At 44.7% G+C, this 27165-nt stretch overlaps 2 protein-coding genes across 3 annotated transcripts; both read left to right on the top strand.

Moving 5' to 3' along the window:
* The first annotated feature begins 176 nt into the window (after nucleotides 1-176).
* LOC311101082 (pantothenate kinase 1-like) lies at nucleotides 177-26201 on the top strand. Of its 2 annotated transcripts, none has more exons than XM_084142135.1 (7): nucleotides 177-1143; nucleotides 12862-13214; nucleotides 13605-13858; nucleotides 16722-16898; nucleotides 23647-23770; nucleotides 25633-25758; nucleotides 25900-26201. In XM_084142135.1, exons 1-7 carry the CDS (start codon nucleotides 885-887, stop codon nucleotides 25957-25959), a joined length of 1353 nt encoding a protein of 450 aa, XP_083998261.1. In that variant the 5' UTR covers nucleotides 177-884; the 3' UTR covers nucleotides 25960-26201. The 2 variants fall into 2 exon arrangements, with proteins under 2 accessions (XP_083998261.1, XP_083998262.1); XM_084142136.1 differs by having other exon boundaries at nucleotides 235-562.
* Nucleotides 9446-11748, top strand: LOC311100661 (MAU2 chromatid cohesion factor homolog). Its single transcript, XM_084141594.1, has one exon. The coding sequence runs from the start codon at nucleotides 9788-9790 to the stop codon at nucleotides 11594-11596; it is 1809 nt and encodes a 602-aa protein (XP_083997720.1). The 5' UTR covers nucleotides 9446-9787; the 3' UTR covers nucleotides 11597-11748.
* Nucleotides 26202-27165: the final 964 nt, after the last annotated feature.

Raw genomic sequence — 27165 nt, 5'->3', positions numbered from 1 at the left:
CAACATGACATAGCAAGAAGTAAACAGCCTCGCCATCTGCATCAGTTTCAACACATAGGAAAATGTTCACCACAGCCGGGCTGTCATGCCCTCTGCTTGGCGGTGTGTGTGTTATAAATCAGCTCAACATGACGGCTACTGCAGCACGCATGATCATTCATTGCGTGACGCATAGCACATACCTATAAATATGCCACAGCCATCGCTGAACGTTAGGCTACATCCAGAGAGAAATAACATTAAATAATCTAACAACAATTATTTGATCCACGCTATAACACAACCCGTTCTGCTTTTTAGGCATATAAACCTATGCTTGTTCGTATTTTCTGTATAGAACGAGAGATCGTTGCCTTTTTATTTGATTTATTTGACCTTTATTTAAGCAGGTAACCCGGAGAGCTCGTTGCCTTTAGCACCGTGCTATCGGGGATCCTTGGTCGTTGGGAGTTGTTCTGGTGAAGGTTTGGAGCGGAGGGACGTCCGGAGGTTCCCAGATAGCACCGACCGTAGCTCCGGGTCCCCTGGAGGGCAAACGGGTTCGGGAGCCATTCTTTGTGACGTAAGTGGCAAGCTAACCAGCTGTTGAACTCAGAAACTGCGGTAGCAGCGGGCTGTAAGAGTGGGAAATAAATGACCGACAGTGACCTCGGCCCGAAACGTGTTTAAGCGGATAGGTCTTTACACCTTTTATCAACTGAATAAAGGCGCACATTATCGGTACTAAGAGCGACGAAATATTTTCTACTCGAGTAATTTCTTTAGAAAGAAATGAAGGAGCGTGCCGCAGGGTTAGAGAGCTAGATAGAGACAGCAGCTCTTTGCTTCGTTTCGGTTAGTTTAGTAGCACGCCTGCTATCTTACGTAGCTAGCTAACTGCAACAATGGATAAAGCTAAATCAATTATCGAAAAAAAAGGGTCAGGATCTTGTTATGCCAACGGACTTCGAAGGGGGTTTCATTCTCAGGCTAACAACGGTGGATGCAATGCATACAAATCAAGTGGAAACTGTACTGGTGCCAGTAGCAATGTCGAACACTTCCATCATCTGCATACCTGTGATGTCGAAGCCAATGGGTCCCCTCCTGCGAAAAGATGCAGGTTAAGAAGAAGAGTTGAATCAGTGAAGAGAAACAGACCACGTAAGTGTCACGGACGCTGTCAATGGGGTTTGCTGGTGCAACTTTTGCATTTGGTCATTTCTGTGTTTACTCATCAAATAAATGGCAATTTATGTTAGGCAGCTACTTTCTTCGGGGGTTTTCAAACCCCTCCTCTGGGACCCTCAACCGTTCTGCGTATTTTAGCTATTCCACAGCTATCACACCCGATTTAGTCTGTCAACTAATCATCAAGCACTTGATTACCGGTTAATCAGGTGAGTTAGTTTAGGGTTACAACAAAATTGTGATAGGGCCTACGTATGGGGGTCCCCGGGCAGAGGTTTGTAAACCCATGGGCTACATGTATTTAAAGAAGCTGCATTTAAAGAAGCTGCATAGTCAGCTGGCTATAGGTAGCTATGCATGGTACTGAACGTCTTGCATAATCCTATGGGGCCAGGTTGGCGTTCCGGTGGGGCAGCCACGGTGTTTTGGTCGATTCACCGTGTGTTGTATACAGGCTGCTGTATGTAGAGATTGTGTCAATTTCCTCTGTGTATATTCTGTCAGTACACCTTGTCTATTGTTGGCAGCACCATTTCACCGAGTCAATTTCCATTTAACGTTATGTGGCGAATAAAACGGATTCTGATAGTGATCAAAGGGTTACTGCTTTAAGCTGTCAGCAAATCATCCTATTAAAGTAGTTTGCTCCTAATCTTAACGATGATGTCCTGGATATGAGCTATTATTAGTTCCAGTCATGTTATTTTGTCGTTTAATAGAAAATAAGTGACTCCTTTTTGTTTTTGCAATACTTGCACCGTGATTGTTGTCTTCTGAGTCAGAAGTTGTGCTGAAATCGCTCCTGATAAGAAGGCTTGGCGTACTTCGGCCAATTAGCGGCCGCCCGTATCTCCGCGAGGATGGGCACGGCCCCCGAATGCACGAAATTCCCATTCCCTGGTTTCTAGAACGCTGTTAGAAGTTGGGAGACGAAGTCACAATGCAATAATTTATTTGCTGTAACAATATAAACTGGGGAAACAAAGGATTGTAAACACTGATCTTAACTTTGCATGCCTGTATTTTTTTTATTCATAAGTGTGTTTGCATGAACCTGAGCGCATCACTATGAAGCTGATAAGTTGGTTGCTGTTGTTTCCATGACAGTGGAATTTGAGCCTCTCGAAACCCCACCATACAGTGTGATGGAAATAGGGCAAAGTGTTTTTAATTTGTCAGAGTAGATAGGGCTATACTGCACTGCCATTATTTAACAACCTCTGGGACATTGAGAAACATTCTCTCCAGTATTGTTGAGTTTCCTTCTAGTACAAAACATTCACAACATTATGATCCAATGAAGGGTGGGTTCTTGTCTCTTGGTTTGTAATGTAAATCAAGAGGAGAGGTAGACTACACCAGGTTTGGACTCCATTTCAATTCAGAAAGTACACCAAATTCCAATTCAAAAATGATCTCATTGAAAAAGCATTGAAGATAATTGGAATTGGAATGTACTACTTGAATTGAAATGGAATTGACCCCAAACCCTGGGATACATGGTAGACCGTCACGAATCCTGTAGCGTTGACAGGGCAAAGAGAAAAACATTTATAGGGAATAGAAAATTGTCAAAACCTCCTGAACGCCAACAGATATTCAGATTATAAAATAATGTTACCCTCCCACCCCCCCCCCCCCCCCCCCAGCCCCCAACACACACACACACACACACACACACACACACACACACTTTCTCAACCCCCTTGTGGTTGCAGAGAGCCATGGCATGGGGAAGGTAAAGGGACACCTTTCACCCACATGTCCTGGCCTGTCTGTCCGTCGCTCTGCCCCTGTATCTGGACACACACACACACACAGCCCCCTACAGCTTGACAGGGCCTCTGGTGTGGTGACTATCATGTACCCCTAGCCCTGCTTCCTGATAAAGAATGATTCCACTACCTGGGAGGCTGGGTTGCCTGTCACCTAGTAAAAGAAAGGTTGGAACAGTAGACCTTGGTCTCATTCGATCAGTTGGAAGTGAGAGTTGTCTTATTCTTGTTTTTGTTTTATAGTCTTTGCAGTTTTTTTTTAAAGGCTCTTTAAATACGATTTTATTATAATTATTACTTCCCTGCATGTTTTCATGGATTCCTATCAGATATGGTATAAGGGCAATTCCATAGTAACGGAAGTACGCTTTGACTCAGTTTTTTCACTTCAAAATGAATGCCAAACAAAAAAACATTGATTTCATGGGTAGGGGTCAGTAAGTTCTGGGAGAGGTGACATTAACTGGAGAGTGAAAGACAGAGGGAGAGGGAGGGGTTGTCCAGACTAAGACTGTGGTTTGACCACCTCACGACAGAAAGACAAAGAAAACAGTGATGAGCTGAACGTAACAGTATGCCAGTGGACGGGAGGACAGTAGCAGGAGACCCAACTGTGGTTTCTGACTATTATGATTTCCCATTGTAGCCAATTCAGTTGCAGTATTTCTGTTAGAGATTTTTGGGGTTATTACGTTACCAATTTCGTAACGGAATTACAAGATTTAATCACTTAATAGTTGATAAACAAAATTGATATAAGTAAAAACACTATAACTAATTGATAGATCTACCTTTACTTGTTACTTCTGTGAACTTCGCTATCCTCCCTCATGAAGGAGACAAATTAGAAAATATCTTAACGATATGTGGGTTTTTTGGTAACGGAATTAAAAGGCATAAAGCAATATTTCTTCAAACTTACAAAAGGTAAACAACTTCTCCAAAACGAAATATGTGTTGATATTAGTTGGCAGGGGTCTTTAAGTCAACGTTGTGTTTTGAATGCATTACTGATACCTTTTTAAGACTTTTTCTGGTGGATGTTCTCTAAGACCCCTTTTCCGTCTGTTTAGAAATCCAATCCTTGATTTACTTGTGCCACATTTGTAAGATGGAAAATGGTTGAAAAAATGTATCTACCTTCATTCCCCAAACATATAGATTCTTAGCTTTCATTTGACACCCAATTTGATATAAACTCAACATGTAAAGTGTTGGTCCCATGTTTCATGAGCTGAAATAAAAGATCCCACAAATGTTCCATATGCACAAAAAGCTTATTTATCTCAAATGTTGTGCACAAATGACATTTACATTTACGTCATTTAGCAGACGCTCTTATCCAGAGCGACTTACAAATTGGTGCATTCACCTTATAGCCAGTGGGATAACCACTTTACAATATGTTTTTTTTTTTTTTTTCTTTATTTGGGGTGGGGTAAGGGGGGGTAGAAGGATTACTTTATCCTATCCCAGATATTCCTTAAAGAGGTGGGGTTTCAAGTGTCTCCGGAAGGTGGTGAGTGACTCCGCTGTCCTGGCGTCGTGAGGGAGCTTGTTCCACCATTGGGGTGCCAGAGCAGCGAACAGTTTTGACTGGGCTGAGCGGGAACTATGCTTCCGCAGAGGAAGGGGAGCCAGCAGGCCAGAGGTGGATGAACGCAATGCCCTCGTTTGGGTGTAGGGTCTGATCAGAGTCTGAAGGTACGGAGGTGCTGTTCCCCTCACAGCTCCGTAGGCAAGCACCATGGTCTTGTAGCAGATGCGAGCTTCAACTGGAAGCCAGTGGAGTGTGCGGAGGAGCGGGGTGACGTGAGAGAACTTGGGAAGGTTGAACACCAGACGGGCTGCGGCATTCTGGATGAGTTGTAGGGGTTTAATGGCACAGGCAGGGAGCCCAGCCAACAGCGAGTTGCAGTAATCCAGACGGGAGATGACAAGTGCCTGGATTAGGACCTGTGCCGCTTCCTGTGTAAGGTAGGGTCGTACTCTCCGAATGTTGTAGAGCATGAACCTACAGGATCGGGTCACCGCCTTGATGTAAGCGGAGAACGACAGGGTGTTGTCCAGGGTCACGCCAAGGCTCTTCGCACTCTGGGAGGAGGACACAACGGAGTTGTCAACCGTGATGGCGAGATCATGGAACGGGCAGTCCTTCCCCGGGAGGAAGAGCAGCTCCGTCTTGCCGAGGTTCAGCTTGAGATGGTGATCCGTCATCCACACTGATATGTCTGCCAGCCCTGTTAGTGAGCATTTCTCCTTTGCCAAGATAATCCATCCACCTGACAAGTGTGGCATATCAAGATGATGATTAAACAGCATGATCATTACACAGGTGCACCTTGTGCTGGGGACAATACAAGGCCACTCTAAAATGTGCAGTTTTGTCACACAATGCCACAGATGTCTCAAGTTTTGAGGGAGTGTGCAATTGGCATGCTGACTGCAGTAATGTCCACCAGAGCTGTTGCCAGAGAATTTAATGTTAATTTCTCTACCATAAGCCGCCTCCAACGTCGTTTTAGAGAATTCGGCAGTACATAAAACCAGCCTCACAACCGCAGACCACGTGAAACCACGCCAGCCCAGGACCTCCACATCCGGCTTCTTCACCTGCAGGATCGTCTGAGACCAGTCAATCGGACAGCTGATGAAACTGTGGGTTTGCACAACCAAAGAATTTCTGCACAAACTGTCAGAAACCGTCTCAGGGAAGCTCATCTGCGTGCTCGTCGTCCTCACCAGGGTCTTGACATGACTGCAGTTCGGCGTCGTAACTGACTTCAGTGGGCAAATGCACATTGCATTCGGAAAGTATTCAGACCCCTTTTTTCACATTTTGTTACGTTACAGCCTTATTCTAAGTGGATTAAATTATTTTTTTCCTTCATCAATCTACACACACTACCCCATAATGACAAAGCAAAAACAGGTTTGTTTTAGCAAATTTTTGCATTTACATTTACATAAGTATTCAGACCCTTTTACTCAGTACTTTGTTGAAGCAGCTTTGGCAGCGATTACAGCCTCGAGTCTTCTTGGGTATGACGCTACAAGCTTGGCACACCTGTATTTGGGGAGTTTCTCCCATTCTTCTCGGCAGATCCTCTCAAGCTCTGTCAGGTTGAATGGGAAGCGTTGCTGCACAGCTATTTTCAGGTCTCTCCAGAGATGTTAGATCGGGTTCAAGTCCGGGCTCTGGTTGGGCCACTCAAGGACATTCAGAGACTTGTCCCGAAGCCACTCCTGCGTTGTCTTGGCTGTGTGCTTAGGGACATTGTCCTGTTGGAAGGTGAAACTTTGCCCCAGTTTGAGGTCCTGAGCGCTCTGGAGCAGGTTTTCATCAAGGATCTCTCTGTACTTTGCTCCGTTCATCTTTGCCTCGATCCTGACTAGTCTGAGAGTCTTTAGGTGCCTTTTGGCAAACTTCAAGCAGGCTGTCATGTGCCTTTTACTGAGGAGTGGCTTCTGTCTGGTCACACTACCATAAAGGCCTGATTGGTGGAGTGCTGCATAGATGGTTGTCCTTCTGGAAGGTTCTCCCATCTCCACAGAGGAACTCTAGAGCTCTGTCAGAGTGACCATCGGGTTCTTGGTCACCTCCCTGACCAAGGCCCTTCTCCCCCGATTGGCCGGGCGGCCAGCTCTAGGAAGAGTCTTGGTGGTTCCAAACTTCTTCCATTTAAGAATGATCGAGGCCACTGTGTTCTTGGGGACCTTCAATGCTGCAGAAATGTTTTGGTACCCTTCCCCAGATCTGTGCCTCGACACAATCCTGTCTCGGAGCTCTACGGACAATTCCTTCGACCTCATGGCTTGGTTTTTGCTCTGACATGCACTGTCAACTGTGGGACCTTGTATAGACGGGTGTGTGCCTTTCCAAATCATGTCCAATCAATTGAATTTACCACAGGTGGACTCCAATCAAGTTGTAGAAACATCTCAAGGATGATCAATGGAAACAGGATGCACCTGAGCTCAATTTAGAGTCTCATAGCGAAGGGTCTGAATACTTATGTAAATAAGGTATTTCTGCTTTCAGTGGCAATTTTAGCATATAAACCCCCCCCAATTAATTTTTAAAATCATGACAGCAATGCCACTACACAACACAACACATTCATTGCACTATAACGGTGTCAAACGGTGCCCACAAACCTACATAAAGCTGTCCCAACAGCAGAATCCCAACAGCAGAGTCCCAACACCTTACCACCGCTACACCTGGCTATCAGCGGATCCTCGTCTGGCAGCGAAACAGATCATTCAGCCTCATTTACTGCCTTTAAAAAAAAAACATAGCTGATATGGCTGACTTGCTTAAACAAATGTGGTTTCTACTGACAATTGAGATGTACAAAATATGGCATAAGGGAACGACGAGCGCATCAGAGGGAATCCATAATTCCGATTAAGACATTAATGAGCGAGCTAGGACGGACGTAGTCAATATGACTATTTGTTCAGCACTTTTGAAATGTAGTGCCTGTTGCTTCCACAATGCAATCTGAGCGGAAGCAGTCAACATTTTGAAATACGCTACATGACCAAAAGTATGTGGACACCTGCTCGTCCAACATCTCATTCCAAAATCATGGGCATTAATATGGAGTTGGTCCTCCTCTTTGCTGCTATAACAGCCTCCACTATTCTGGGAAGGCTTTTCCACTAGATGCTGGAAATTTGCTGCCACAAGAGCATTAGTGAGGTCGGGCACTGTTGTTGGGCGATTAGGCCTGTCTCGCAATCGGCGTTCCAGTTCACCCCAAAGGTGTTCGATGGGGTTGAGGTCAGGGCTCTGTGCAGGCCAGTCAAGTTCTTCCACACTTACAGTTGACCGGGGCAGCTCTAGCAGGGCAGAAATTTGACCAACTGACTTGTTGGAAAGGTGGCATCCTATGACAGTGCCACGTTGAAAGCAGTGGTGGAAAAAGTACCCAATTGTCATACTTGAGTAAAAGTAAAGATACCTTAATAGAAAATGACTCAAGTAAAAGTGAAAGTCACCCAGTAAAATACTACTTGAGTAAAAGTATTTAGTTTTAAATATACTTAAGTATAAAAATGATATGTAATTCTATGTAATATACTTAAGTATTAAAAGTATAAATAGCTAAACATTCCTTATATTAAGCAAACCAGACGGCACCATTTTCTTGTTTTTTTAATTTATTTACAGATAGCCAGGGGCACGCTCCAACACTCAGACATCATTTACAAATGAAGCATGTGTGTTTAGTGAGTCCTCCAGATCAGAGGCATGTAGGGATGACCAGGGATGTTCTCTTGATAAGCATTGAAAATGTAACGAGTACTTTTGGGTGTCGGGGAAAATGCATGGAGTAAAAAGTGCATTATTTTCTTTAGGATTGTAGTGAAGTAAAAGTTGTTCAAAAATATAAATAGTAAAGTACAGATACCCAAAAGTACTACTTAAGTAGTACTTTCAGATATTTTTACTTAAGTACTTTACACCACTGGTTGAAAGTCACTGAGCTCTTCAGTATGGCTGTGTGCTCGATGTTATACACCTGTCAGCAACGGGTGTGGCTGAAATGGACGAATCCACTCATTTGAAGGGGTTTCCACATAGGAATGTTAAGGGGATTATTTTATAAACACCTTTTTCCTCATATGCCATTGAAACCAGTATTTCTCTCATGTTCTCAACTTTATTTCGTTGTCCAGCAGCCAAAGACACAATCCTAGTCATATTAACAACCAATGCTTGTTGTTGTGTCTAGACCACTGCCGTGTGCGTATTGCTGCGCTTATAATGTGAAGAAATAGCCTAATACTTTATCAACATTTTAAGCTAATTGTTCTGCTCTGTTGCATCAGCCTCATTGCTTTTTAAAGTTTTTTTTTTTTAATGTACAGCGGTTGTATTAATTTGGGATGTATCGCTTCCCACATCTGTCCCAGAGTATGTTTGGAATGTTCCTTTCTTGCACAGGAGGTCGTCAATCTGACCAATAGAACAGGTCAACTTTTGTACTATGGGGGATAGTAGATTGACATAGGCTAGTGCTTTGGCTGTTCGTTAGGCCTACTCATCTTGTTGGCTCACGAAAAGTAAATGTGGACAGTTCTTCTAACATCTTGGTGTGGTCCTCTGTAGCTCAGCTGGTAGAGCACGGCGCTTGTAACGCCAAGGTAGTGGGTTCGATCCCCGGGACCACCCATACACAACAACAACAAAAATTATGCACGCATGACTGTAAGTCGCTTTGGATAAAAGCGTCTGCTAAATGGCATATTTATCTTCACATTATGTGCCTCGGAATTCGATAAGGAGGCGTGCGGTTGCATTACCGATGTCTGTCTTGACTTGTAGCCTACATCCGAGCTGCGTGCCTGTGAGAAGGACCTGATCACGTGACAGGCATTGGCTAATAAGAATTTAGATATCTGAGCGAGCCATGTGAGTGAGAACTTTGAGAAAAAACACTTTATATCAGAGCTGTCTCGGCGCTGGTTATGCATATTCATGTCATAAGGCTAGTAGCATAGCATCTCTCTCCATTGAAAACAGGCGGTTGACGTAAAACCCTTATCGAATATTAAAAAAGGTATTACAATAATGAGATGTATCCACCAATCCAAAGAAAGGATAAACTGGACAGGCCGCTTTGTGGATAACGTCGACTCCCATTGTTAGGGCAGAGAGACATGCATCTTGTCAGTATATCCATAATCGTTGTCCATGACAGTTTACCCAATTTAACCACAACATTCAGAAGTCAGAGAGTATAACCGATCCTAGATCAGCGCTCTGGAGCAAACTATCGCTGAACAGCGGCAGTCGTGTTATAGCGACTGTTGCTTTTGTTGTCAGCAAAATGGCGACAAGCGGAGAAGCCCCTGAATCTTGGTACCTGGCTCTGCTCGGCTTTGCGGAACATTTTCGCACCTCAAGTCCCCCCAAGATCCGTCTCTGCGTCCACTGTCTGCAGGCGGTGTTTCAGTTCAAGCCGCCGCAGAGGGTCGAAGCCCGAACCCATCTACAACTGGGCTCGGTACTCTACCACCACACCAAGAACACCGAACTCGCCCGGAGCCACTTGGAGAAAGCGTGGTTCATATCACAACAAATCCCTCAGTTTGAAGATGTCAAATTTGAGGCTGCAAGTCTTCTGTCAGAGCTCTATTGCCAACAGAATCTGGTTGACTCTGCAAAGCCCTTGCTGCGGAAGGCCATCCAGATCTCCCAACAAACTCCCTACTGGCACTGCAGATTACTCTTCCAACTGGCGCAACTGCACACGCTGGAGAAGGATCTAGTGTCAGCCTGTGACCTCCTGGGGGTTGGGGCAGAGTATGCCCGGGTAGTGGGCTCCGAATACACCAGAGCCCTCTTTCTTTTGAGTAAAGGAATGCTGCTGCTGATGGAGAGGAAGCTTGGGGAGGTGCATCCTCTGCTGACGCTGTGTGGGACCATCGTGGAGAACTGGCAGGGAAACCCCATCCAGAAGGAGTCCCTCAGGGTGTTCTTCCTGGTGCTGCAGGTCACACACTACCTGGACGCTGGACAGGTTAAGAGTGTGAAGCCGTGTCTGAAGCAGCTCCAGCAGTGCATCCAGACCATCTCTACACTCCACGATGATGAGATCCTACCCAGCAACCCTGCGGACCTGTTCCACTGGTTGCCCAAGGAGCACATGTGTGTCCTCGTCTACCTGGTGACAGTCATGCACTCCATGCAAGCAGGCTACCTGGAGAAGGCCCAGAAATACACAGACAAAGCACTCATGCAGCTGGAAAAGCTCAAAATGCTGGACTCCAGCCCCATCCTCTCCACATTCCAAGTCATCCTACTGGAGCACATCATCATGTGCCGACTTGTCACTGGTCACAAGGCCACGGCACTGCAAGAGATCTCTCAGGTGTGTCAGCTGTGCGCTCAGTCCCCCAGGTTATTCACCAACCACGCATCCCAGCTACACACTCTGCTAGGTCTGTACTGCATCTCAGTGAACTGCATGGATAACGCAGAGGCGCAGTTCACTGCTGCCCTGCGGGTGAGTGACCTGACGACGCACCAGGAGCTGTGGGCGTTCATCGTGACCAACTTGGCCAGCGTCTACATCAGGGAGGGCAACAGGCACCAGGAGCTGTATAGCCTGTTGGAGAGGATAAACCCAGATCACAACTTCCCTGTCAGCTCTCACTGTCTGCGAGCAGCAGCCTTCTACATCCGTGGACTCCTCTCTTTCTTCCAGGGACGATACAATGAGGCTAAGCGGTTCCTGAGGGAGACTCTGAAGATGTCCAATGCTGAAGACCTGAATCGTCTGACTGCATGCTCTCTGGTCCTACTGGGCCATATCTTCTACGTGCTGGGGAACCACCGGGAGAGCAACAACATGGTGGTTCCAGCTATGCAGTTGGCCAGCAAGATCCCCGACATGTCAGTCCAGCTCTGGTCCTCAGCTCTGCTCAAGGATCTGAACAAGGCTTGTGGGAACACGATAGACGCCCACGAGGCGGCTCAGATGCACCAGAACTTCTCCCAGCAGCTCCTGCAGGACCACATCGCTGCCTGCAGTCTCCCTGAGCACAACCTCATCAGTTGGACGGATGGACCACCTCCAGTGGGCCAGTTCCAGGCCCAGAACGGACCCACTACCAGCCTGGCCAGCCTGCTCTGAGCACCACCACGCCATGAAAGGGCGAGAGAGGAAGGGAACGGTAGAGGGGATAGAAGGAGGATCGAGCATTGAAGGGAAAGAAAAGAAGAGGAAGACTCATATGCCGCTGATCTGCATACAGCCTGGATGCCGGTCTGTTTGAACATTGGTGTTACCATGTCAACGAGAAGAGCTAACTAATGCTGAAATGGAATACGACAGAGAGCGAGTACCTCAGACTGCCACTGGACACATAATGAAAGTAGAGTACCTTATAGAGTTGAAACCTCACATCTAATCTAACCTCACATCTTTTACTGATATCCACATGGCAGTCAAAGCTAGCTTTTTGGTCTAGCTGGTGGTGTGTATGGTTGACAGAGCGAAAAGACACCACCTGTACCCCAAGCTCAAGGCAGAACAATAAACCAGTGAGAAGACGGTCACTGGGATACTGGAGCACATGCGAGAGAGAACTTTAAACTGTGGTCCTCTGTAGCTCAGCTGGTAGAGCACGGCGCTTGTAACGCCAAGGTAGTGGGTTCGATCCCCGGGACCACCCATACACAAAAATGTATGACTGTAAGTCGCTTTGGATAAAAGCGTCTGCTAAATGGCATATTATTATTATTATTATTATTATAGGTGCTTCGCACGGCGATTGGCAGCCGAGAGAATGGAATTATGATGATTATATTCAGCCCTAGGGCACAACGGCTCCTTTGGCAGCAAGGCACGGAATGTTTTAGGGGGCATTAAGAATACTGTCTGTCACTGCCTTGCTTTCCAATGGAACAATTGAAATGAAATGAAATGAAATGCATGTGAGGCAGGCTGATTTGGTTCTTTGCTGATGACTGGGAAACAACAGGGTAACGACATGGTAACGACAGGGTAAGGACAGGGTAAGGACAGGGTAAGGACAGGGTAACGACAGGGTAAGGACAGGGTAAGGACAGGGTAAGGACAGGGAAAGGACAGGGAAAGGACAGGGTAAGGACAGGGTAAGGACAGGGTAAGGACAGGGTAAGGACAGGGTAACGACACGGTAAGGACAGGGTAAGGACAGGGTAAGGACAGGGTAAGGACAGGGTAACGACACGGTAAGGACAGGGTAAGGACAGGGTAACGACACGGTAAGGACAGGGTAAGGACAGGGTAAGGACAGGGTAAGGACAGGGTAAGGACACGGTAAGGACAGGGTAAGGACAGGGTAAGGACAGGGTAAGGACAGGGTAACGACAGGGTAACGACGCTGTAATGCATCTCTTGCTTTGCCTTGACAGCCTTCCCCTGGTTCGGGATGGACATCGGCGGTACTCTGGTGAAGCTGGTCTACTTTGAGCCCAAGGACATCACGGCGGAGGAGGAGCAGGAAGAGGTGGAGAGCCTGAAGAGCATCCGTCGCTACCTGACCTCCAACACGGCGTACGGGAAGACGGGCATCCGAGACGTCCACCTGGAGCTGAAGAACCTGACCGTGTGCGGCCGGACGGGCAACCTGCACTTCATCCGCTTCCCTACGCAGGCCATGCACCACTTCATCCAGATGGGCCGAGACAAGAACTTCTCCAGCCTCCACACCACGCTCTGCGCCACTGGCGGAGGGGCCTACAAGTTCGAGAACGACTTCAGAACGGTGAGTGAGAGAATAAGACAACGGGTGACCTGACAACCTTGCAGCCTTGATTCCAGTTAAGGAAGGGGTGTGCTATGTTAGATAAGACATTATTATTATTATTATTGATTTTTTTATTTGCTCTGGACTTGTTGGCCTATGCTTTACTGTACTGGTGTTGCGAAGACAACCTGTGCTGTCAGGCGCTGGGTTGTGGTGCCGGCCGGCTGGGCTTCTCTGTTCTCCGACCGCAGACCTGGTTTGTTTACATAGTCACCTGCTTCCTCAACCCTGACTGAGGTTTGCTTCATGCTCTGATTTGCCTCTGCGTGATTTGCCTCACACCACCACCCCCACCACCACCACCACCACCACCACCTCTCTCTCCCTCTCTCCGCCCCCCCTCTACAGATGGCTGATTTAGAGCTGTTGAAGCTGGATGAGCTTGACTGTCTGATTCGTGGCCTGCTCTACGTGGACTCCGTGAGCTTCAACGGTCACCCTCAGTGTTACTACTTGGAGAACCCGTCAGACACCCAGAACAGTGTGAAGACCCCGTGCAGTCTGGCCAACCCGTTCCCTATGCTGCTGGTCAACATTGGATCTGGGGTTAGCATCCTGGCTGTGTACTCCAAAGACGACTACAAACGGGTCACCGGCACCAGGTAAAGCGCAGGACACAGTGGACAGGGATTAACGTTTATTTTTATTTTTTTAAAGCCTTGCAAGGTCTGCATTATAATTTATGGTAGTGTTTTAAAATCAGAAATGTTTCAGGACAGTGCTGTTCACCAGTGCCAGTATCTGCCATGCTTTGACAACAGTCCAAAGCCATTTTACTGATCAGCAGTGAACTGGGTTTTCCCAGATGAATGACCCAAGTGAGAGTTGTTTTCTAGCATGGGGGGAGTCATTGTACAGAAAGGAATTGTAATCTTCAAAAGGCCCCTGATTTTTGTTTTTCTTCATAAGAAGAGAGAATCATCATACGTTGTAATGTCAACAGAGATTACAGAGAAAAGCAATAATTTACAACTCTCTTCTTTGCTGTGAAGAGACAGAATCATTAGATCATTTGTTTTGGTACTGTCCAATATGTAGCTTGTTTTTGGTTGCAGGTTCAGGAATGGTTGAAGAATTGCAACATTTACCTGAAGCTAACTCTTTTAAATCACCCAGCAGTGCTATTTGCAAAGTCATAGTCAATCAATCAATAATATAATAATACTCTTAGCAAACATTTTTTATCTTTAATTTACAATCTGTAGAAACTATGAGAATAGAAAGGTTCATAACTTTTGTGAAACAGCACAGTTGAAAAAAAAAAAATGGCAAATAGAAATCAAAACTGGATGTTGTTCACTATTAGATGGGAGGGGTTGAGGGGAGCTGAAGGATGGGACTAAAAACAAACAAAAGATAATTATTGTAAAATATACTGTGTCCGTAAAATGTATATAGTATGTATAAACTGGAAGTAGAAGCCTAAGTGTTGTTGTCCATTAGTTTACTCCAATTAGGGTTAGGGGAAAATAATAAAGGATCAAATAAAAATATATATTTACCCTAAAAATATATGGGGGATTGGAAATGATGCAGACAATTACATTGATGGAAGCCACAATCAATCTTGCAATATTAAAGCTGATCTACGCCCTAAAAGAAAGAGGAATTCATAATTTACAGCTGCTGTGCGTCATTCATATTAGCTTTTGTAGTGGAATTGTGACTCACGATGGATAACAGTTAGACTGCTTTATTGTTACCAGCAAGCCAGGTTGAACAACGTCTACGTCAGAAGACAGAGCGCCAAGCCAGGTTGAACAACGTCTACGTCAGAAGACAGAGCGCTCCGTGCTCTACCACGCACCCTAGACAGACACTGCCTGCCTGCTCGTTGCACAAGGACAGTCTATATTTACGGCAGTTCAACCTTGAAACATCTCTAAATAGAAAACGTCGCTGGGATGAAACTGAGATCATGCTGGTATTTGTCATTTTGAAGCTTTCCGTTAACCACGGCCAAGTTATCCTTCTTTGAAAGAGTTAAGTCAGGGTTAGGTTGGTAAAATGATCACTTGGCCATGGTTAAGTCAGGGTTAGGTTGGTAGAAGGATAACTTGGCCATGGTTAAGTCAGGGTTAGGTTGGTAAAAGGATAACTTGGCCATGGTTAAGTCAGGGTTAGGTTGGTAAAAGGATCACTTGGCCATGGTTAAGTCAGGGTTAGGTTGGTAAAAGGATAACTTGGCCATGGTTAAGTCAGGGTTAGGTTGGTAAAAGGATCACTTGGCCATGGTTAAGTCAGGGTTAGGTTGGTAAAAGGATCACTTGGCCATGGTTAAGTCAGGGTTAGGTTGGTAAAAGGATCACTTGGCCATGGTTAAGTCAGGGTTAGGTTGGTAAAAGGATAACTTGGCCATGGTTAAGTCAGGGTTAGGTTGGTAAAAGGATCACTTGGCCATGGTTAAGTCAGGGTTAGGTTGGTAAAAGGATCACTTGGCCATGGTTAAGTCAGGGTTAGGTTGGTAAAAGGATAACTTGGACATGGTTAAGTCAGGGTTAGGTTGGTAAAAGGATAACTTGGCCATGGTTAAGTCAGGGTTAGGTTGGTAAAAGGATCAGTGGTGGAAAAAGTAAAGATACCTTAATAGAAAATGACTCAAGTGAAAGTTACCCAGTAAAATACTACTTGAGTAGAAGTCTGAAAGTATTTGATTTTAAATATACTTAAGTATCAAAAGTAAATGTAATTTTAAAAATATACTTAAGTATCAAAAGTAAAAGTATAAATCATTTCAAATTCCTTATTAGGCAAATCAGACAGCACAATTGTATTTGTATTTTTTATTTACAGATAGCCAGGGGCACACTCCAACACTCAGACATCATTTACAAACAAAGCATGTGTGTTTAGTGAGTCCGCCAGATCAGAGGCAGTAGGGATGACCAGGGATGTTCTCTTGATAAGTGTGTGAATTGGACCCTTTTCCTGTCCTGCTAAGCATTCAAAATGTAACAAGTACTTTGGGTGTCATGGAAAATGTATGGAGTAAAAAGTACATTATTTTCTTTAGGAATGTAGTGGAGTAAACGTTGTCAAATATATAAATAGTAAAGTAAAGTACAGATACCCTGAAAAACGACTTAAGTATTTAAAGTATTTTTACTTAAGTATTTACACCACTGAAAAGGATAACTTGGCCGTGGTTAAGTCAGGGTTAGGTGACAGCTCCTGAGGTCTTGTGACAGTTCCTGAGGTCTTTGGGTCAGCTTACAGTTCCTATGTGACATGTTCTGCCTACCCCCACAAACTCTCCCTGTCTCAGGCTGTCTCAGGCTGAGAGGGGACGCACTGTTGTACGTTCATTCAGAACCACTTTCCATGACGTTTCCCCAGCATAAGGGACGAAACCGTAACTTGAAGTGTACATGTGTGTAACTACAAAATTTCACACGTTTCCCATATGATGTCAAAAAGCCCATTGACGTTCCTGTGCCTGATCCCTTCTCTGTGTCCTCCCCTCAGTCTTGGTGGGGGAACGTTCCTGGGCCTGTGCTGCCTGCTGACGGGTTGTGAGACGTTTGAAGAGGCGCTGGATATGGCTAGCAGAGGGGACAGCAGCAATGTGGACAAGCTGGTGAAGGATATCTACGGAGGAGACTATGAGCGCTTCAACCTCCAAGGATCTGCTGTGGCCTCCAGGTGAGCGAGGGACCACTCAGTACTGGGGCATTATACTGGATCTACCATGATAATATATGTACCATTTATATATCTACCATGATAATATATACACTGAACAAAAATATAAACGCAACATGAAACAATTTCAAATATTTAAGGAAGTCAGTCAATTTAAATAAATAAATTAGGCCCTAATCTATGGACTTCACATAACTGGGAATACAGATATGCATCTGTTGGTCACAGATACCTTAAAGGTAGGGGCGTGGATCAGAAAACCAGTCAGTATCTGGTGTGACCACCATTTGCCTCATGCAGTGCGACACATCTCCTTCACACAGAGTTGATCAGACTGTTGATTGTGGCCTGTGGAATGTTGTCCAAGGAACGGTCCATAGAGCTCCGAGAGAGAATTGTGATGAGGCAGATATCTGTGGAAGGGCATAAAACAATTTCTAGAGTGAAGGTTTCCAAGAGCCCAGTGGTCTCCATCGTTGGGAAATGGAAAAAAATGTAGATCTACCCAGACTCTGCCTAGAGCTGGCCGTCCGACCAAGCTGAGCAACCGGGCAAGAAGGGACCTGAGATGGGAGAACATGCCAGAAGGACAAGTCTCTACAGCACTTCACCAATCTGGACTTTATGGTCAGACGGAAGCCACTTCTGAGAAAAATACAAATGACAGCACGCCTGGAGTTTGCAAAAAGGCTCAGAAAGAAAGACTCGGATCATAAAGCGAAAATATTCTGTGGTCTGATGAGACAAAAATTCAACTATTTTGCCTGAATGCAAAGGGCTATGTCTGGAGAACACCAGGTATAGCTCATCACCAGTATAACACCATCCCTACCGTGAAGCATGGTGGTGTGCTTTTCAGCGGCAGGGACTGGGAGAGGTCAGAGGGAACAATTAATGGAGCCAAATACAGGCAAATTCTTGATGAAAACCTGCTTCAGAGTGCAAACGACCTTAGACTGGGGCGAAGATTTACGTTCCAACAGGACAATGACCCCAAGCATACATCGAAAGCAACGCTGGAATGGCTTCAGAAAACAGGAGGTTGGTGGCACCTTAATTGGGGAGGACAGGCTCATGGTATCAGCAGGCCAGTCAAGTTCTTCCACACCAATCTCGCTTTGTGCACTGGGGCATTGTCATGCCGAAACAGGAAAAGGCCTTCCCCAAACTGTTGCCATAATGTTGGAAGCACAGAATCGTCTAGAATGTCATTGTATTCTGTATCGTTAAGATTTCCTTTCACTGGAACTAAGGGGCCTAGCCCGAACCATGAAAAACAGCCCCAGACCATTATTCCTCCTCCACCAAACTTTACAGTTGGCACTATGCATTCGGGCAGGTAGGGTTCTCCTGGCATCCGCCAAACCCAGATTCGTCCGTCGGACTGCCAGATGGTGAAGCGTGAATCATCACTACAGAGAACGCGTTTCCACTGCTCCAGAGTCCAATGGCGGTGAGCTTTACACCACTCCAGCCGACGCTTGGCATTGCGTATCGTGATCTTAGGCTTGTGTGCGGCTGCTTGGCCATGGAAACCCATTTCATGAAGCTCCCGACGAACAGCTCTTGTGTTTTGACGTTGCTTCCAGAGGCAGTTTGGAACTCGGTAGTGAGTGTTGGAACAGAGGACAGACGGGGGCAGAAATTTGACGAACTGACTTGTTGGAAAGGTGGCATCCTATGACGGTGCCACGTTGAAAGTCACTGAGCTCTTCAGTAAGGCCATTCTACTGACAATGTTTGTCTATGGAGATTGCATGGCTGTGTGCTCGATTTTATACATCTGTCAACAATGGGTGTGGCTGAAATAGCCGAATCCACTAATTTGAAGGGGTGTCCACATCCTTTTTTGTATGTGTATATATATATGTATGTGTATACAGCTCTGGAAGAAATTAAGAGACCACTGCAAAATGATCAGTTTCTCTGGCTTTACTATTTATAGGTATGTGTTTGGGTAAAAATAACATATTTGTTTTATTCTATAAACTCTGACAACATTTCTCCCAAATTCCAAATAGAAATATTGTCATTTAGAGCATTTATTTGCAGAAAATGACAACTGGTCAAAATAACAAAAAAGATGCAGTGTTGTCAGATCTCGAATAATGCAAAGAAAATAAGTTCATGTTCATTTTTAAACAACACAATACTAATGTTTTAACTTAGAGTTCAGAAATCAATATTTCGTGGAATAACCCTGATTTTCAATCACAGCTTTCATGCGTCTTGGCATGCTCTCCACCAGTCTTTCACATTGATGTTGGGTGACTTTATGCCACTCCTGGCGCAAAAATTCAAGCAGCTCGGCTTTGTTTGATGGCTTGTGACCATCCATCTTCCTCTTGATCACATTCCAGAAGTTTTCAATGGGGTTCAAGTCTGGAGATTGGGCTGGCCATGACAGGGTCTTGATCTGGTGGTCCTCCATCCACACCTTGATTGACCTGGCTGTGTGGCATGGCACATTGTCCTGCTGGAAAAACCAATCCTCAGAGTTGGGGAACAATGTCAAAGCAAAAGGAAGCAAGTTTTCTTCCAGGACAACCTTGTACATGGCTTGATACATGCGTCCTTCACAAAGACAAATCTGCCCGATTCCAGCCTTGCTGAAGCACCCCCAGATCATCACCGATCCTCCACCAAATTTCACAGTGGGTACGAGACACTGTGGCTTGTAGGCCTCTCCAGGTCTCCGTCTAACCATTAGATGACCAGGTGTTGGGCAAAACTGAAAATTGGACTCATCAGAGAAAATGACCTTAGTCCAGTCCTCTACGGTCCAATCCTTATGGTCTTTTGCAAACCTCAGCCTGGCTCTTCTTTGCTTCTCATTGATGAAGGGCTTTTTTCTAGCTTTGCACAACTTCAGCCCTGCCCCTAGGAGCCTGTTTCGAACCGTCCTCGCCATGCACTTCACCCCAGCTGCCGTTAGCCATTATTTTTGTAGGTCACTTGATGTCATCCTACGGTTGTGGAGTGACATTCAAATGAGTTGGCGGTCATCCGCCAAACCACTGTGATATTTGGTGGAGGATCGGTGATGATCTGTGGGTGCTTCAGCAAGGCTGGAATCGGGCAGATTTGTCTTTGTGAAGGATGCATGAATCAAACCACGTACAAGGTTGTACTGGAAGAAAACTTGTTAATTTTACCCAAACACATACCTATAAATAGTAAAACCAGAGAAACTGATAATTTTGCAGTGGTCACTTAATTTTTTCCAGAGCTATATATATATATATATATATATATATATATATATATATATATATAGTTGAAGTCGGAAGTTTACATACACCTTAGCCAAATACATTTAAACTCAGTCTTTCACAATTCCTGACATTTAAGCCTAGTAAAAAGTCCCTGTCTTAGGTCAGTTAGGATCACCACTTTATTTTAAGAATGTGAAATGTCAAAATAATAGTAGAGAGAATGATTTATTTCAGGTTTTATTTATTTCATCACATTCCCAGTGGGTCAGAAGTTTACATACACTCAATTAGTATTTGGTAGCATTGCCTTTAAATTGTTTAACTTGGGGTCAAACTTTTCGGGTAGCCTTCCACAAGCTTCCCACAATAAGTTGGGTGAATTTTGGCCCATTCCTCCTGACAGAGCTGGTGTAACAGTCAGCTTTGTAGGCCTCCTTGCTCACACAGGCTTTTTCAGTTCTGCCCACAAATGTTCTATAGGATTGAGGTCAGGGCTTAGTGATGGCCACTCCAATACCTTGACTTTGTTGTCCTTAAGCCATTTTGCCACAACTTTGGAAGTATGCTTGGGGTCATTGTCCATTTGGAAGACTCATTTGCGACCAAGCTTTAAGTTCCTGACTGATGTCTTGAGATGTTGCTTCAATATATCCACATAATTTTCCTTCCTCATGATGCCATCTATTTTGTGAAGTGCACCAGTCCCTCCTGCAGCAAAGCACCCCCACAGCATGATGCTGCCACCCCCGTGCTTCACGGTTGGGATGGTGTTCTTAGGCTTGCAAGCCACCCCCTTTTTCCTCCAAACATAACGATGGTCATTATGGCCAAACAGTTCTAATTTTGTTTCATCAGACCAGAGGACATTTCTCCAAAAAGTACAATCTTTGTCCCCATGTGCAGTTGCAAACCGTAGTCTGACTTTTTTATGGCGGTTTTGGAGCAGTGGCTTCTTCCTTGCTGAGTGGCCTTTCAGGTTATGTCGATATAGGACTTGTTTTACTGTGGATATAGATACTTTTGTACCTGTTTCCTCCAGCATCTTCACAAGGTCCTTTGCTGTTGTTCTGGGATTGATTTGCACATTTCACACCAAAGTACGTTCATCTCTAGGAGACAGAACGTGTCTCCTTCCTGAGCGGTATGACGGCTGCGTGGTCCCATGATGTTTATACTTGCATACTATTGTTGGTACAGATGAACGTGGTACCTTCAGCCGTTTGGAAATTGCTCCCAAGGATGGACCAGACTTGTGGAGGTCTACACATTTTTTTCTGAGGTTGATTTATTTTGATTTTCCCATGATGTCAAGCAAAGAGGCACTGGGTTTGAAGGTAGGCCTTGAAATACATCCACAGGTACACCTCCAATTGACTCAAATGATGTCAATTAGCCTATCAGAAGCTTCTAAAGCCATGACATCATTTTCTGGAATTTTCCATGCTGTTTAAAGGCACAGTCAACTTAGTGTATGTAAACTTCCGACTTCAAATGTGTGTGTGTGTGTGTGTGTGTGTGTGTGTGTGTGTGTGTGTGTGTGTGTGTGTGTGTGTGTGTGTGTGTGTGTGTGTGTGTGTGTGTGTGTGTGTGTGTGTGTGTGTGTGTGTGTGTGTGTGTGTGTGTGTGTGTGTGTGTGTGTGTGTGTGTGTGTGTGTGTGTGTGTGTGTGTGTGTGTACAGTGGGGGAAAAAAGTATTTAGTCAGCCACCAATTGTGCAGGTTCTCCCACTTAAAAAGATGAGAGGCCTGTAATTTTCATCATAGGTACATGTCAACTATGACAGACAAATTGAGGAAAAAAAATCCAGAAAATCATATTGTAGGATTTTTAATGAATTTATTTGCAAATTATGGTGGAAAATAAGTATTTGGTCACCTACAAACAAGCAAGATTTCTGGCTCTCACAGACCTGTAACTTCTTCTTTAAGAGGCTCCTCTGTCCTCCACTCGTTACCTGTATTAATGGCACCTGTTTGAACTTGTTATCAGTATAAAAGACACCTGTCCACAACCACTTACAGTCACACTCCAAACTCCACTATGGCCAAGACCAAAGAGCTGTCAAAGGACACCAGAAACAAAATTGTAGACCTGCACCAGGCTGGGAAGACTGAATCTGCAATAGGTAAGCAGCTTGGTTTGAAGAAATCAACTGTGGGAGCAATTATTAGGAAATGGAAGACATACAAGACCACTGATAATCTCCCTCGATCTGGGGCTCCACGCAAGATCTCACCCCGTGGGGTCAAAATGATCACAAGAACGGTGAGCAAAAATCCCAGAACCACACGGGGGGACCTAGTGAATGACCTGCAGAGAGCTGGGACCAAAGTAACAAAGCCTACCATCAGTAACACACTACGCCGCCAGGGACACAAATCCTGCAGTGCCAGACGTGTCCCCCTGCTTAAGCCAGTACATGTCCAGGCCCGTCTGAAGTTTGCTAGAGTGCATTTGGATGATCCAGAAGAGGATTGGGAGAATGTCATATGGTCAGATGAAACCAAAATATAACTTTTTGGTAAAAACTCAACTCGTCGTGTTTGGAGGACAAAGAATGCTGAGTTGCATCCAAAGAACACCATACCTACTGTGAAGCATGGGGGTGGAAACCTCATGCTTTGGGGCTGTTTTTCTGCAAAGGGACCAGGACGACTGATCCGTGTAAAGGAAAGAATGAATGGGGCCATGTATCGTGAGATTTTGAGTGAAAACCTCCTTCCATCAGCAAGGGCATTGAAGATGAAACGTGGCTGGGTCTTTCAGCATGACAATGATCCCAAACACACCGCCCAGGCAACGAAGGAGTGGGTTCGTAAGAAGCATTTCAAGGTCCTAGAGTGGCCTAGCCAGTCTCCAGATCTCAACCCCATAGAAAATCTTTGGAGGGAGTTGAAAGTCCGTGTTGCCCAGCGACAGCCCCAAAACATCACTGCTCTAGAGGAGATCTGCATGGAGGAATGGACCAAAATACCAGCAACAGTGTGTGAAAACCTTGTGAAGACTTACAGAAAACGTTTGACCTGTGTCATTGCCAACAAAGGGTATATAACAAAGTATTGAGAAACTTTTGTTATTGACCAAATACTTATTTTCCACCATAATTTGCAAATAAATTCATTAAAAATCCTACAATGTGATTTTCTGGATTTCTTTTTCTCATTTTGTCTGTCATAGTTGACGTGTACCTATGATGAAAATTACAGGCCTCTCTCATCTTTTTAAGTGGGAGAACTTGCACAATTGGTGGCTGACTAAATACTTTTTTTTCCCCACTGTATGTATGTGTGTGTATTTAACCATAAACTTAATTGTTATGGTAGTTAATTAACCGTAAAAGCACTGCAAAACGCAATGTAGGTTAAGTAATGGTGTCCTTGTCCCAGAAGTGATCTCCGGCCTTGGCCTTGTGTTATGATGTTCAATTCTCTTTTAATTCTTAACAAAACAAACTCTTATTGGTATTGTTTAAATTAAAGAAGGATTTGTGATTCTTGTGATTTCATATGTTGTTTTTGTTCTTTAACCCACAGCTTTGGTCACATGATGAGCAAGGAGAAACGAGACTCCATCAGCAAAGAGGACCTGGCCCGGGCTATGCTAGTCACCATCACCAATAACATAGGTTCCATTGCACGCATGTGTGCCGTCAACGAGGTAACCACACACACACATTCTCCCTGCAGTTTGCGATATATTAACATTCATTCACTCAGTTATGTTTTCAGGAGAAGTCATTGTCTAAAGGTCTTATTTGCATTTACATTTTAGTCAGTTATCCAGAGCGACTTAGTCAGTGCATTCATCTTAAGGTAGTGTAACCGGTGTCAAATGGCTAGCTAGTTAGCGGTGCGCGATGGTTGTGTTTCAGTCGGTGACGTCACTCGCTCTGAGACCTTGAAGTAGTTGTTTCCCTTGTTCTGCAAGAGCCGCGGCTTTTGTGGAGCGACGGGTAACGGTGCTTCGTGGGAGGCAGTTGATGATGTGTTCAGGGGGTCCCTGGTTCGAGCCCAGGTTGGGGCAAGGAGAGGGAAGGAAGCATTACTGTCACAGTAGCTAGTTGAGACAACCACATTTCAGTCTTTTGGGTGGTTTTCTGTATGCGTTCAGCTTCTTTACAGTGTTGCCTTGTGGCATGGTGATCAAGCAGCGTCCTTTACAGTGTTGCCTTGTGGCATGGTGATCAAGCAGCGTCCTTTACAGTGTTGCCTTGTGGCATGGTGATCAAGCAGCGTCCTTTACAGTGTTGCCTTGTGGCATGGTGATCAAGCAGCGTCCTTTACAGTGTTGCCTTGTGGCATGGTGATCAAGCAGCGTCCTTTACAGTGTTGCCTTGTGGCATGGTGATCAAGCAGCGTCCTTTACAGTGTTGCCTTGTGGCATGGTGATCAAGCAGCGTCCTTTACAGTGTTGCCTTGTGGCATGGTGATCAAGCAGCGTCCTTTACAGTGTTGCCTTGTGGCATGGTGATCAAGCAGCGTCCTTTACAGTGTTGCCTTGTGGCATGGTGATCAAGCAGCGTTCTTTACAGTGTTGCCTTGTGGCATGGTGATCAAGCAGCGTCCTTTACAGTGTTGCCTTGTGGCATGGTGATCAAGCAGCGTTCTTTACAGTGTTGCCTTGTGGCATGGTGATCAAGCAGCGTTGTACAGGGCTGTCAAAGCGCACAGACAAAGGCAGAGAGGCTGACACATAAAAGCTTTAATAAAATAAGTGACACTAGCAAGAGCAGTGTGCGTGTTTCTCTTTTCTTTTGAAGTTCTCACGTTGTTCCCACACACCCGCTACAGGATCACTCCGATGTGGGGGTGCTTTTTTACATCTGGTGTCAGTGATAGTATAGACAGGACAATAAGTGCAAGGCAGTTCAGTTCAACACCAACACAACAGCACAGATACAGATGCTGTATCTAGCATTTCGAGGTCCAACTGGCTTCCTTCTCAGCTCCGGCCTTGTACATTAAACATTGGTTACAGGGCCGACGTACAGCAGACTCCTGTCTTTTAGCACCACTTTGTGGTAATCATGAGTACTTATTTATTCATCCCTATTGGCTGTTGGTATTTGGTGTTTTATTAGGATCCCCATTGGCTGTTGGTATTTGGGTATTTTATTAGGATCTCCATTAGCTGTTGGTATTTGGGTATTTTATTAGGATCTCCATTAGCTATTGGTATTTTATTAGGATCTCCATTAGCTGTTGGTATTTGGGTATTTTATTAGGATCTCCATTAGCTGTTGGTATTTGGGTATTTTATTAGGATCTCCATTAGCTGTTGGTATTTGGTATTTTATTAGGATCTCTTCCTGGGGTCCACACAGAACATGAAACATGACATAATACAGAACATTAATAGACAAGAACAGCTCAAGGACAGAACTACATCAATTAAAAAAAAAAAATACAATGTTTCTGGAGTTCTGTTATGAACTGTATATTGACTGCCTCTGTGTGTTTTGGATACATTACATATTTTGCATTAAAATGACGTCACTACTATGACATTTTCACTTTCAGAAAATCGAGAGAGTTGTGTTTGTTGGGAATTTCTTACGGATCAACACCGTGTCTACTAAGCTGCTGGCCTACGCCATGGACTTCTGGTCAAAGGGGCAACTGAAGGCCTTGTTCTTAGAGCACGAGGTAGAGCACTGAGTTTGGATTTTAGATTCTGTCAGACTGAATTTTTAAACAAAGTTGTCAACTCCTACCCCATCGCTCCTGGATTTCATAACCATAATTTGAGTATTAGTAATAATCCTATATTTGTATGTTTTTCTGTAGGGATATTTTGGAGCGGTTGGGGCGTTACTGGAGCTGCTGAAGTCGTCTGAGGAGCCGTGACGATATGACCACGTCGTCCCTCAAGAAGCCGCCACAGGAAACCGGGAAAAAAAAAAAACTGGGAAAAGCCATTTAATAATTTAACAACTCCTAAATATATTTTAACTCCCTCCCCTAAAATCCTCTCAAATAGAGGTTTTTAAATAACTAATGTAATGTCTCATGTCATGAACCCTGGGAGGCAGGTAAGTGCTAAGGGTCACAGGGACGGTGTTAGTTCTTGGTACTGGGTGTAAATACCTATTTTTCACTAAAGCCAAAACCTGCTGAGATGTTACCTGTGTGACAGGAGTCTGCAGTCAGTCCAGTTACGTCTTAGGAAAGTGAGTTTCTCTCAACATATAAATATTGCCTTGTCTGCCGATGTTGTGTTCTGTCCATCTATGTGAAAAAGGCGGACAGGAGGAAAGAGTTTAGTTCCATTGGTATCAAATGAAGGGACCAAGAGGCTGATTCATCATCATTGACTGGTTCTTTAATTCAGCGTGTCACAACAAGGGTCCCACTCTCCTCTGTCGCCATCATCATAGCTTTATTATCACAGCATGGTTAACAGTAATGGGGTGTTTTAAAAACCATTGGTTCACCAGCCTCTTCAAACTCTAGTCTCTTTTAGTGATGAAGTTCTGTGATGTTGTTGGTATGTCTGTCACGTTTCAAGATATGTGTTATGATCTTGATACTTTGGTTGTTTTGAGACGCTGCACTACAAAAGCTGAACTATGAGTCCGGTACAAGTGTCCACCTTCTGTTTGTTTCACACCCGATCCTCCCCAAGCCCTGGACCATGACGACACCCACTCTACAGCCGGTGATGTTGTACAATCGCCTAGTGTTTGAATTGCCTAGTAAGGACTGTAGAGTAAGGAGAGTAAGGACTTTTTTTTGTGGTGTTTTATCTAACATAGTTGTAAGAAAGGTACATAACTACTGGCAGCAGTTAGTCTATATAGTGATTTAAGTATTTTATCTTATGTCAGTGTGGGAGTTCCTCTCCCAGTGCAAAGGGTCCATTACCTGCAGTTTGGACAAGAAATCTCTCTTTTGGCCCCCAAAGCAATTCCCGTAGCTGCTATCAGTTTTCTTGTTTTAGTCATCAGTTAAAGCTAGTCAATGTGAATGTGAATGTGCTTGTAGCTAGAATATTGAAGGACCACCACACTAGACATGTATTACCTGTTGGCCTAGGTATTTCAAATGGCAGCA

This window comes from Coregonus lavaretus, assembly GCF_964263955.1.
Source record: "Coregonus lavaretus genome assembly, chromosome: 25".
Classification (NCBI taxonomy): Eukaryota; Metazoa; Chordata; class Actinopteri; order Salmoniformes; family Salmonidae; genus Coregonus; species Coregonus lavaretus.
Note: the sequence above shows the minus strand (reverse complement) of the source record. Positions and strands in the feature narration are given on the sequence as shown.

Bases quoted from the DNA above. Each gene is read 5' to 3' on its own strand.
- LOC311100661 (XM_084141594.1), top strand. From the start codon at position 9,788: ATGGCGACAAGCGGAGAAGCCCCTGAATCTTGGTACCTGGCTCTGCTC.
- LOC311101082 (XM_084142135.1), top strand. From the start codon at position 885: ATGGATAAAGCTAAATCAATTATCGAAAAAAAAGGGTCAGGATCTTGT. The intron at 1,144-12,861 runs GTAAGTGTCACG...TTGCCTTGACAG, and splicing joins AGTGAAGAGAAACAGACCAC to CCTTCCCCTGGTTCGGGATG. The intron at 13,215-13,604 runs GTGAGTGAGAGA...CCCCCTCTACAG, and splicing joins TCGAGAACGACTTCAGAACG to ATGGCTGATTTAGAGCTGTT.